The sequence below is a fragment of the Camelina sativa genome, chromosome 18 (genome assembly GCF_000633955.1).
Source record: "Camelina sativa cultivar DH55 chromosome 18, Cs, whole genome shotgun sequence".
Lineage (NCBI taxonomy): Eukaryota > Viridiplantae > Streptophyta > Magnoliopsida > Brassicales > Brassicaceae > Camelina > Camelina sativa.
This window is the reverse complement of record NC_025702.1, coordinates 11,861,288-11,874,847: the sequence shown is the minus strand read 5'-3', so window position 1 is coordinate 11,874,847 and position 13,560 is coordinate 11,861,288. Positions and strand designations below refer to the sequence as shown.

General features: G+C 36.6%; 1 protein-coding gene and 1 long non-coding RNA gene across 2 annotated transcripts; one reads left to right on the top strand and one right to left on the bottom strand.

The window, feature by feature from the left end:
• LOC104761213 lies at positions 1,675-6,579 on the top strand. Its single transcript, XR_763108.2, has 2 exons — positions 1,675-1,841; positions 4,723-6,579. It is a non-coding gene; the product is annotated as an uncharacterized LOC104761213 (long non-coding RNA).
• On the bottom strand, positions 11,183-12,967 carry LOC104761212 (protein DETOXIFICATION 50-like). Its single transcript, XM_010484255.2, has one exon. The coding sequence runs from the start codon at positions 12,912-12,914 to the stop codon at positions 11,382-11,384; it is 1,533 nt and encodes a 510-aa protein (XP_010482557.1). The 5' UTR covers positions 12,915-12,967; the 3' UTR covers positions 11,183-11,381.

Sequence of the window (13,560 nt, the reverse complement as noted above, 5' to 3'; positions counted from 1 at the left end):
CTTATATTATGAAACAAAGAAAAACCTGTAAAACATTCTATATTATGAAACGGAGGGAGTATATAATAAAAGATAAAAAAAAATATAATGATTCTGAAAGAAATTAATATGAAATATGTATGAATTTTTCCCCAATATGTTAAAATGACCAAATGAAGACTTTTAAACGATTTTAAGTTTTACCACTTAAGTATCTAGTATTAGAATTCAGTTATATAAATGTGAATATTGTAACTATTCTGTTTAAGTTCTCTATATTGTAATTTACGAATATATCGGTTAGTTCTAAAACCAGCAACGAAGAGATACGTGGTTATACAATAGTGATGGTATCCACTATCCACTTGTACTATCAAGGACTTGCAATTTTTTTCATTCCTTATTTGCAGAGACTAGCTAGTTTTTGTTGTTGTCGTCACTCGTCAAACTCAACATATCTTTGAAGAAGACTAGTATATACTTAAACCCTTTTAAATATAGTTGAAAATGTTTAAACGTCTTTTTGACGCCCGAAAGGAAAAGTCAAATGCATGAGTATTTGGTTGGGGTTGCATGCACACCGTACGAGATACGTCCTTAGAATAAACATTGTTAGTTATGATTATAAATTCTAAGTCGGTATATACAACTACAACACCAATAAATTAGCGACAAGACCCTAGCTCTAACTTGTTTTCGTCTTTATCAGAATAAAACGAAACAAAGTCAATAATGCATCATAGACTTCAACTAGCCATTGGTTAATAAATAACACGTATGATATAAGACTAGTCCCATAAGCATTTGGGCTTACAAGGAATCTGTCTCTCCAAATGAATCAAGAATCCTTACATATAAAATAATTAAGTATCACTATTTGTGTGTACGGCTTTTGGTCATTTCGATAGGACGATGAATAAAATTTGAATTAAAAAGTGACTATTGAAGCTAATCAAAAGACCAAAAGTGAGGCTGTGGAATGAACAGCAAAAGCCTCTTTCTTTGTTCACTTCCGTTGTCTTGTCTCCTTCAAGCCCACCACTTTCTATCTATGATTTGACTTCAATAATTTGAGAAATCTGTGGCCTATTAGGTCTTTCTTACAATTTAATCTATTTGTTAACATAGTAGGGATCAACCTCGTTGTATCTTATTCGCTATTACGCTTATAGTAATATTAAGTGGAGTGATGAATGATGATATACGAGAGGACACGTGCGTAAACCGAGAATATATGTATATTCTATACATTTATGGTTCTGTCTTCGATTAGAATATTAACTACTTAGCAATTAGCATACAATTACATCTAAACATACATGTAATCTACGTGGAAACTATATGTGCAAATGCCAATAAGCTAATCCATGAACACAAAGGCCAACTTATGAGTGTAATATATATTAAACTACTTATATTTTAGCTATGAATGAAATTTATAGGACTATAAATGATAATTTCGATAAACAAAATTATCAATTGTTATTGGGATTATATTTCTATTGCAACTAGCACCCGCATTTTCATTAATACCCTTTCATGTAGGGCAAAAGTCTCAAACACTAAATCTAGTTAAGCCAATTTGCATCAAATGGCCTCTGACCATTAATAGCAAAATTAATTTTCGTCCTCACAGTAGCAAATAATTATCAAACCTCCAAGGCTCCAAGTATATATATGGTTCAATCATTATTTTAGGATCTATATGAGGGACATTTTTGTTTTCACAACACTATGAAAAAAATGTATCTAGACTATACTTCTTTCACCATATCAAGGATTTTCAAGTTTGTTCACTATTGGCTATTGCTCCAAAGTGGGAAGTATCGAGGATAACTGTGATCGATTATAATCTCTTATTGGTGAGCTCAATTCTCAATTTTTGACTTCCTTATTATTCAATGCCATATGTATATTTTGAATTAATTTGTGTAAAGAGGCTACTCGTATATATTTTCTTGACATCATCCCTTTGTTCATTTTCTTTGAATCCGTATGTTTTACGGGTTAGGTTCTTTTTCCTTTAGAAAAAAAAAATGTTTTCATCGACAGCAACTAGATGCTGACTAGAGACCTTGTATGATCTAACTGCTGCTGTTTGTCATGTATGTTGTATATATCTAAATGTTTTGAATTAAAAAAAAAATGGATGGTGTAAATAAGATAATTATTGCTTGTTTGATGAAGAGGCATACACAATAATTGACGATGATATTTCTATTATAAACATTGTAACTGCTCAATGCTCTAATCACGTTTAATTATTAATACAGAGTGATGAACTTATTACGGTTTTCGTTGTTGTTTCGTTCCCAAAACATAGCTAGTACCCACTCTGTCGTCGTATCCTTTGTTTCTTTGTCTCCATGGTTTATGCATCTTCATATTGGTCATAGCCACTGTGATAATCATTAGTTAATATTTCTATACTCATAATTTATGTCCTAGTACTTTTTGTAACGCTTGGACAATTTATGTCCGGAGGCGTCATTTTCTATGATATGTTACCAAGAATATATATTATCAACAGATCATTTCATTTTTATGACAATTGAAAATCGTCAAACATTTTTCTACCAAATGTAAACATTTTGAGATGCAAAAGACAATTAGTTACATTTCCTACATGCATATAATTAAAATTCGACCAAGCAATTAGAGCATTCGTGTCATTCACACAACTTTTCGTGGTGACATAATTGATTTTTTAAAAGAAAATCAAACATAAATACAATAGGTAATTTCTCTGAGTCGCTTAGCTTTCATGAAACTTGTGCCATTCTCTCTAGTTTAGTTTGTCGTTTCCATAGTCCCGAGACTATGCAAGTATTATTAAATCTGATATAGTAGGATTCAGTTTTTTTTGGCCTGGCCTTTCGAGGCCGCTCTATAGTCAATAGGAGTATATACTATAACGATTCTGAATTAGTCAAAGGGTTAGCTCGGGTTTTTAAATAATTATTTTGTGTGTGTTTCTTAAGCACAAGCCAAGGAGACAGAATCTCCTGAATATGATCAATATAAGGTACTTATGCATGTGGCAACATTGGTATTATTAATGTTACAATGTATCTCATCAACTTCAAATTATTGCTGCATCATAAAATAATTTAGAAAGTCTATTTTATGTACATGAGAGTATATTCAAAAATTCTCCACTTTTTTTCAATTAGAGAAACTGATATATATATGTTTTTTTTATCCTCCCTAGTATTTTATGCAATTTTGTTTTAAGGAATGCTAATAAAAAACTTCAATAATATTTTAGCATTAATTGTCAAATCTTCTGTACATGTGGAAATCTCAATATTAAATTAGTAATTCGATAGACCAATAACAAGTGTAATTGGCTCTTCAGTCCTAGGAAGTAAGTACCCCCTATCCTTAAAATCAATTAATTAGCAAAGCTAATCACAAATTTTGGAGTTGTACGTGTTAGAAGAATTATCAATACTCCAACATGAGTGATTCTTGGCATTGTGTTTCCTAACCAAATCTTTCACAATCCTCGTAAGCTGCCACGTTAAGCCAAAAGATGCTGTGTAGTGTAGTTCCTTCTCAAAAATATATATCAAAGAATTAGTAATTAATTCAATAATAATCCATATAGTTCACTTCTAAGGATCTTTAACCCAGGTTCTATTTTTGTTTAATCACTCTTCTCTTGTCTCTTTCTTTATTTCATAGTTTATTTTTGTGTTAATAAATCTAAAGAACACTAGAAACTGCACTAACTTTACTATATGTCAGAGAATTTTAGATATAATTCTAACTCTATATTTTGTTTTAAATTTTATTTTCGAGTAAAAAATCGGTAATACTATTCTAACTCTAAACCAGAAAACTCTGTTTTTAAAAATATATATTTAGAAAATTTCATTTTCGATTTACACTAACATTTGGAATTTGTTTTTATAATTAGAAATTTAGTAGGATTAGAAAAGAAAAAAAACTCATTCCTATAAAACAGAGTTAAAACAGAGTAACTCTGTTTTGAAGAAAAAGTGGAAAAATCAATTGGAAATGCTCTACTACAAAAAAAAAAAAAAAAAAAAAAAAAAAAAAAAAGGAAGANTCACAACGTTATGTAATTGTGAAATAATAGAGAGTTTATCAATATCTTTTAATTCGTAGCTAGATGGCCAAGGGACATTCATACATTTAGTTTCAAAAGTTATGTATGTGCATTTACTATAAATAAAACATATATATATATATATATATATGAATATATGCATCATACTATATATAAATGGCGATACCAATTGCTAGAAGAAGAATGATAACAAAAAGATCGACCACTTTGAAACGTAATGCAAACGAAATTAAACTATAGTATCACATAAGTGAATCGATTTCCAATGAAGACAGTGATTTCTTATGAAATAAGTACAAATAAACTATTATATGAAAAACTGTTGAAGTGCCTCAAGTGATGTGAGTTATATTATTCACTTTGGTTGTTTTGGAAAGACAAAATTTGTAGAGAGTGCCCTTTGAATTACTTAAAAGGAAGGATATTCCTTCACCATATTTTACTAGTTTCCGTGGATACTGGATACGAATCTCTATTTCTTATTTATATGATTAATCAAATGTATTATTAGATAAAATTGAGTTGTACTTAGTTAGTCTCTTTGAATTGATATAATTGTTATAGATTGCACCATAACGATCTGGTAGCTGATATACAATTTGTATTTGAGTTCAAATGTTTCTGTTGGTCATTGTATATGGTTATAGGTTTTAGATTGTTTTGGAGGATAACGAACCAATTTATGGTGCAAACGTGGAAGTGGTGAAAAGGTCACGGAGAGATGCATCGTAACGAATTTAGAATTCGTTTAAAGACTTCTCATTGGTGTCGACTAAAGTTATAATCGATTTATGAAATTGCAAATAGCAACGATAAATCTCTCGGTTATTATTGGTATCCTACCAAATTTACATCAGTCATCTCATATTCTCATATTTAACAAAAAGTTATCAATTAACTCGAAACAAAGATATTATTATTTGTTATATAAATTAAAAGAAAATCATATTATAGCTATTGACCTTCTTATTACAGAACTTCTCCAGATTTGGTCCCTCCATGTTATTCTGAGTCAGCATATCATAGGCAGACTGAACTGTAAACTGACCATTGAAGGTCTCTCCCCACGATGTATGGTCTTGAGCTCCAGAGAAGCTATCTATTGCAACAGCTCCCAACCTCAACCGTATCTTCTCGTAAATCCATGGTATAAGACGACCAAGAGACCAGTCCACCTCATCGTTCCATAAATCACTGGCATGTTCATCAATGTGGTCCTTCGGTACCGCCCCTTGCATCAAATCCAAGAAATACTTGTTTGTCAGCCACATGTCCTTCAAAAAATGAACCTCTCTCCCCTCACCCAAGACACAATTCTGTCTCGGCAAGACCACCTCCCTATGCCAGTCACCACACTACGCCACAATGAAGAACAAGTTCCCTTCGACACCAGCCAGTGTAGATTATGGGTGTCACCAACCTTATACTTACACATTAACACTTTAGCCTACAAGCTGACCCGATCATGTAATAATCTCCACCCCACCTTTGCTAGTAGTACCTTGTTCATAGCATGACCACGCTTGATGCCCAAACCCCCTTCCCTCTTTTGGGTACATACTCGTTCCTATGCAATCAGATGATGCTTGCGTTTCTACATAGTTCTCCCCCAGAGGAAAGTTCGTGACGCTTTCTCCAGATCATCAAGCAAAACTTTAGGCAAAAAGATCACGCTCATGGTGTGAATTGGTATAGCTGCTAGAACCGCTTTCGTGAGATTCGTACGCCTCGCAAAGCTCAGACACCATTCTTTCCATCCTGCGAGTTTAGAGGAAACTCGTTCCAACACTTCTTTCAACATTGCTCTATTCACCCTCTTTTGCAGAATGGGCATACCCCAGTATTTACCCAAGTCTTTGGTGGACATAATGCAACTCTCATCCGATATCAATTTCTGCATATCCCTGGACAGATTCTCAGAAAAGAAGATTTTCGAATTATCCAGGCTCACTCGCTGACCAGACGCAATACAGAATTGCTCCAAAATCCTTCTGATAACTTTTATCTGAGAGACTGAGGCTTCAGCAAAGAGGATCAGATCGTCGACAAACCAAATGTGCGAGAGTGGGGACCCCCCTGGCCACTCCTTTCCAACGATATCTCTATCAATCATTTGACACCACCTCTCCAAACACATAATAAATAAGTATGGTGACAAAGGGTCACCCTGTCTCAGACCCCTCTACGGTGTGAAGGCTTCAGTCTGCTCTCCCTTCCACAGAATATTCATCTTTGAATCCTTCACACACTTCATGATCCAACCAATCCAAATATTTGACAAACCAACAGCAGCCAGTCTATCCTCCAAAAAATCCCAGCGCACTCTATCATAGGCCTTCTCAAGGTCAAGATTTAAAAGCATCCAACCTTTGTGACCCTTTTTGCGTCTCATGGAATAGACTGCTTCTTGCACAATGACAATCTTGTCCAGACTTAACCTCCCTGGAATGAAGCTTGATTGAGCGGGTCCTATCAACTTCGAGATCACCAACTTCAAGCGCATATCAATCACCTTAATAATCGTCTTAAAAATAACATTACAAAGACTAATGGGGCGGAACTGTGTTATTCGTTCTGGCTTCTCCACTTTTGGGATTAACACAACTAAAGAATCATTCAAACCTAGACGAAACTGAAGCAAAAACTGTACTGCAGACTCACCAACCACATCCCAGCATTTCAAATAAAAGATTGGTTGTTAACCATCTGGCCACGAGGCTTTGTAAGATCCCATATCCCGCAGAGCAGTCTCCACTTCATTCCCTACTATTGGTTTACTAAATTTTAATTTATCCTCATATGATAACCGTTGAAACCCTCCAGGTGGTGATATGTTAAAATTAATCCCTAGAGCTACTCTCTCAAATAAGAGATCATTGTAGTACTTAGGGGTCGAATCCACAGAGACTCAAGATCAAACACAATAAATTATGGATTTTTGTTATTACGCTAAACATGTTGATTTCATTATTGAAAAGCAATGCAAAATATTAAATTAATTGTTGTAAATTCAGATGATCAAAAAGTTATGCCTAGGGAATTTCTTAGGTAATTATGAAATATTAAATCAATAAATTAATTAGGATTCAAACAATTAAAAATCAGATCTAGAATCTAAACTCGTTTATAAAATAAATCAGTTCTCACTACAATTATTATCTAAATTTAAAACCAGAAAATCCAAATCTCTTTCTAAAAGTCTAGGTTAAAAATATGTAATAAAATCATGTTTAGATAAGTTCACAAAATTATTAAATAAAATCTCTTTGTAAAAAGTAATTTTGCTCATCCAAGGTTTAATCAGGAAAATAATTATATTCTCATATCAATTTATTTTCCTAAGATATTAATTATAGGTGACCAATCAAGAATTAATGTGAAGAACAACCAAAGATGAAGATCATAAAAGATAATGAACCCTAAAAGCAAGAGATCTAATAAATCATAAAAATCATGTGAAAAACCCTGAACATAACAAACAAACTACTCAGACATATTCAATGAAGAACAAGACATAATTCTGAATAACATGCAATAAATATTGAAAAATAAAATAAGGAGTTTAGATATCTTCTCTCTATAAAAGAATTCAGATTCGTCTCTCTCAAAAGTTCTCAATATATCACTCGCAAAAAGCTGCTAGAAAATAACTTAAGCGTTTCTAAAACCCAAAAACAATATATATATATATATATATATATATATATGTCCTAAAAACGTCAGAGCTTGTGTTACAATTGTGGAAAACTTCGGGACAATTTTTAAAACTTCCAAAACTTGGCTCTCTCGTCGGTTAAACTGGGTGTCGACCAATGCTAAAGCGGTGTCGATCGACACCATCACTCTGAATCGCTTCCAAGTTGGTTTCCTCAGGTTAAATGATCCAAATTGCTTCACTCCGCTCCATCTGTGCCAAAGTCCTAGAAAACCTCTAACGACTCTAAAACATCCTAGAAAACAAATCAAAAGACTCAAAAAGCACACTATATCATGGTTAAAACCCGTAAAAACCATGATATATCACGTGGCAATCAGGCAACCACTTGAGTCACATCATCCAAAGAGTATATTCGCTTACAGTAATCCATAGCCAGCCATTCTAGCTCACATATATCAGTCAACCAAGTCTCTGCATCATTCCTCAATGTTTCTATCTTGTTCCTGCATCATCTGATGATAGTTAAGGTGTGAAAGAAAGTGGTATTGCGGTCTCTCAGACCAATCCAATTCTCCCGCGACTTATGAAACCAGAGGACTTCTTCCTGCTCAAGAACCTTATCCAGCCGCTGAACTAAATCTGCTTCCTTCTGTAACAAGTCATTAGTCTGTACAATGTCCAACTCATCCTAAACTCCTTGAATTTCTTTTAATAACTCCTCCTTCTGTTTATGAACGTCACCAAAGATCTCTTTGTTCCACTTTTTCAAGGTCGACTTAAGCGCATTAGATCACACCACCATGAAGCTTCTAACAAAGCCTTGAAGCCCTCGTGACTCAACCAAGCCGCCTCAAACCTAAACAGTCGGTGATGCAGATTCCGACTCACAACTGGAAAGATCTGAATATAGAGAGGAGCGTGATCATATGCTAAAAATGGTAGATGCGACACAGTAGCTTCTTGCCATTTTAGTCTAGCATGTGTACAACATAGCACACGGTCTAATCTCTTTGCCACAAAATTATGTTGAACCCTCCCTCGATACCAAGTAAACCTATTCCCGCAGAAACTTATATGAATAAAAGACTCCTCATTGATCCAATCCCCAAAAGAGAAATAATCTTCTGAAAGCATCCCATTACCACCTGAACTTTCGTCCAATCTAACTATCGTATTAAAGTCTCCTCCCATGAGAACTGGTCCATCAATCCTAGATAATATGTCGTGAAGCTCATGCCACAAGCCACTCCTCATGATAACTGTAGGCGCACCGTACACGACTATGACATGTAGGATATCCACTCCATTAACCACCCGTGTGTATATAAACTGATCTGAAGAATTCCTGATCCCCACAGAACCAATGTCATATCTCCACAATAACCAGAGACCCCCACTTTTCCCAACCGCGTCTACCCGAAATGAGTTCTCAAATCCTAACCCTTTGCATAAACGACTCGCATTCTCTCCTCCATCGTGTGTCTCAACAGGTATTGTATCGAGCAATGGAAGTTGGGTTTATTAGCCCCCCGGTAATTCCAAAAAAGATAATTCATAATTTCTTCAAAAGGTGCAACTGGAACCACCGAGGAATCTTGCTAAGCGGATAATCCGCTCTCCCTCCACTAGGGGACTCCTCCTGCATATTCCCCATGCCTTGTCCATCATCATTACCAGCAGCCAACCGTATAACCAGAAGATCTGCCTCATGGATCACTTATGTGACCTTACTCTCCACTCGATTCTCGCCATCTGGCACAAACGCACCACCAGACCAACCAACACTCCCAACTCAACCCACAATCGCTTGCCATTCGCCGTCAAAGGCTGCTCGCCAAGACTTAGACCAAACACTAACCCTCTTCCAGGCTTACTAAGTTGGGTCTGTTTGCTTTTAGGCCCAAAACAATCCCTTTTTGTTTATGGTCATTGTTTACAACCGTCCAGTTCGCGCCATACCTTTGCCACCATAACGTGCAGACCACTCTTCCCCGACATCATTCTTATCTCATTTTCCTTATTAGCCTTGGATCGAATATTTCCTGCCCCAGAATCACGGCAAATCCCGTCATCTCCCCACTTCCCAAATTTGTTAGATACCACAATATTCCCTAAATGTGAGGTTGTTTCCTGAAGATTACGCTCGGGATTCCTCACTGACCCTCCTGCCGCAAACACCACTTGCTTGGTCGGTTGGCCCATTTACTGACCACCGCGACAAACTTCGGTAAAGCCATCCTCTGTCAGTGGAGCCTTCCTTACCACGACCACCTCCTTCCCAAGTGAAGGACCAACGACCTCCGTCTTCGTCGCTCGACGGTGACAAGAATGCACCAAGTTCCCATACACTCCACATCGAAAACAGATATTACCTAAGACTTTCATAAAAAATAAAGTACCTCTCGCCATTAATCATCACTGTGCCCTTCAAAGGTTTCCTAAGATCCACCTCAACACACACCCTCGCAAACCTTGCTCTCTCAAAGTTCAAGGTAGTTAAATCAACGTGAATAGGTTTCCCCATTCCTCAAGCAATTACCATCAAGATTCTCCTATGGTAAAAATTCACCGGTATATTTGACACCTGAATCCAAACTGGCATAGTCATAATTTCGTCTTTCAGAGGATCAAATTCTGGAGACCAGGCTTTCACCATGAGGTAACTTCCAAAGGTCTTCCATGGATCTTCAGTCAAAGCTGTCAAGTACTCATCCTCCATCTCAAAGCGAACCATAAAGAACTGCCGCGAGAGATCCAACACATGCATTCCCCCCCCCCTCCCCCTCGGTTTCCACATCTCCCGCAACCGTTTAGTCAGCACAGAGTTCAAAACATGACGCCCTAGAACTTTGACGATCATAAACTGCTTCCACAAACCATTCATGGCCTCCAAAACCTCCTGCCCAATCGTAATCATTGGTTCCCCCTCCTCTCCATCCAGAAACGTAATACTCACCCGCTTATCCACAAACTCATCTTCCAACACCTCCTCCGATGACAATTTGTCACCCCCAACACTGCCTTTCACTTTACTCACCCACAAACTTCCAGCATGTGGTGAGTCTCCTAGAGGGAGACCCTTCTCTCTGATATCCACCATCATCGCGTCCGTTGTCATTACTCGACTCTTATTCGGTCAGTTTTTAAGTAGTTACTATTTATATTTATATTTTACTATTTGTAGTGATTGACATTTTTAAATACATCAATTATATTAAAATATGAATATTATTGAAATTTGACCCTCATTTAAACACATTACGGATGGAAATGATCTAAGACTATAGTTTAAAACAATAGTAAAAAATTACCGTGGCAGAATGGTAGACTGTCCCATCCACTATATCTACGTAGTTTTGAAATCTGTAGCCATTAATTCTATTGCCTCATACAACTCTCTTTTTTTGTCAACTTATTTAAAAAAAATTATAAATTTTAAAACCTCTCAATAATATTAAAAGCACAAAAGATGAATCTATCAATAATTGTTATCATTATACACTACAAAAATTTACATTAATCATCTAACGATTCCCCTTCTCCAATAAAGAAAAAAAGTTATCAATTAATTCAAATGAAAGTCAATTTAATTTGTTTGTTTTTTTTTGTGTTAATGACCGTCCCATGATTGACTCAATTCCTCCCTAATTATATTTTAACCATCCCAGCCTCCACATCCTCCTTTACGTCGTCGTCACTGCTGCCACTATCCACCGCAGTGGTGAGCTCCTTAGCCCTTTCAGCCTCCAATTCCCAATCAGTCCTACATGTAGCTGCCATCATACCAATCACACAAGTGATCTGCGCCGCGAGCATCCCGAGCCAAAGTCCCTTGAATCCGAACCCAAACCAAAACGCCATAACTGCTCCAACCGGGATACCTATAGCGTAAAACGCCACCCCGTTGATATTAGCTCCGATCTTCGGCCTCGCAGAACCTCGGATAACCCCGCAACCCGTAGTTTGCGGGCAGTTCCCGAGCTCGCATAGGCCGACTATTGGCAGAGCCATGGCAGTCAACTTCATGATTTCTTTGTCATCTGTGAAAAACATTGCCCATGTGTTTCTCACCGAGACAGTAAACGTGAAAGCCGTGAACCCGAGTGCGATGCTGAGACCAAGTCCAACAATGGCAGCTCTTTTCGCTCTTTGTGGCTGGTTCGAACCAAGCTCGTTTCCCACCCGAGTGGACACTCCTAAGCTCAAGGAATTAGGGAAGATGTAAACAAGGGAAGTGATTTGGATGACGATTCCCATAGAAGCAACGCTTGCTTTAGGGTCTATGAGAAACCCACAAAGCAAAATCATAATCTCATAGCACCACCACTCGAGACAAACCGATATACAACTCGGTATCGCGAGACAGAGTAGTTTCTTCCATTCTCTCACACTATCTTCATAAGTCTCCTCTGTAACCTTCTCGTCTTCGTCCACACTTAGCTTCTCTTCCAAGAAACAGATGTAGAGGAAGAGAAAGGCCACAAGGTTGAAGTTAGACACAACACCACTCAAGGCGATGCCTTTGATCCCCAAACCGAGGTAACTCACTAACAAGAACGTGACTGGCAAGTGGAGAAAGCTCGCGGCCACTGTGCAGACTGACAAAGGAAGAGTCTTTGACTGCGTTCGGAGATAAACTCTTAACGGGTGTAAGAAAGATTGAGCTACGAGATCTGGAACAGAGTAAAGCAAAAAGATATGAGCTTCGGACGCGAGCTTCTTGTCCTGTTTCAAGATTAGAAGAATCTTCTCCATGTTCATCCAAAGAAGTGCAACAGGGAGAGAAGTGACTAGGAGGAGGATGATCCCTCGCCTAATAGTCGCGCTGACGTGGTTGTATCGTCTAGCTCCGAAGGCTTGAGAGCAGATAGACTCAACTCCCATGGTTAAACCAGAGAAAAGAGAGTATCCGGTTATGTTTGCGAATGCGGCCGCCAGAGAGCCACCGGCGAGAGTTGCGTCTCCGAGACCGCCGAGGAAAGACAGAGATACGAAAGAGCGAACGTAGAGGAAGAGACCAGTGAGGACCAAAGGGTAAGAGATTTTGCCGATTGAGATTGCTTCATTTATGAAGACAGAGAGAACAGAGGAGTAATCTTTCGGAAAATGTAGTTTCTGATGAGAGCTTTTTTGGAGTAAAGGTATTGTAACTTCGTCTCTGACACGATTTGATTGACTCATTCTTTATTGTTTTTGTCAATATCTATGTGTGTGTGAGAGAGAGAGAAGAGAGAAGATTCTTTTTAGGTGTGAAGAAGATTGGTTATGCATTTGGCCTTTATATAGAGAGTAGTGGTGGATTTTAATATTGTTAGAATTCCTTTTTAATCATATGATTTTTTATTATTCAAGTTAAAAAATTCACACGCTTATTTATAACACTTTTTATTTAAATTTTACCTACATGTATTTCATTTCATTTGGATTTGCATAAATTTGTAGTTTAGCTATAACATGTTTTCAAATTTCTATGCAATTTTTAGATTAGTTTAATATTTTATATTATGCACTATTGTTTTTAATTGTTTTAACTTATTAAAAGTAAAAACTTTTTAATAAATATTTAATATACATCAGATTTTTACTTAGTCTGAATTGTGAAGTGACACTGTAGTAGCATGCGTATAAAATCAATATACGACTTAATAATTCTTATCTTTCTTTTTATATATAGTCAACATATGCGATATTAAATATAGATTCGTGTATTTTGTTCCATTTGAAATTTGTATACACGTGAAGTACTTACTACGGTTAAATCTGTGCACACGGTTTTTACTAAGTTTTGAATCTGTTTAGTAACACATTTGATAGCGTGTTATTAATG

Bases quoted from the DNA above. Each gene is read 5' to 3' on its own strand.
- LOC104761212 (XM_010484255.2), bottom strand. From the start codon at position 12,914: ATGAGTCAATCAAATCGTGTCAGAGACGAAGTTACAATACCTTTACTC.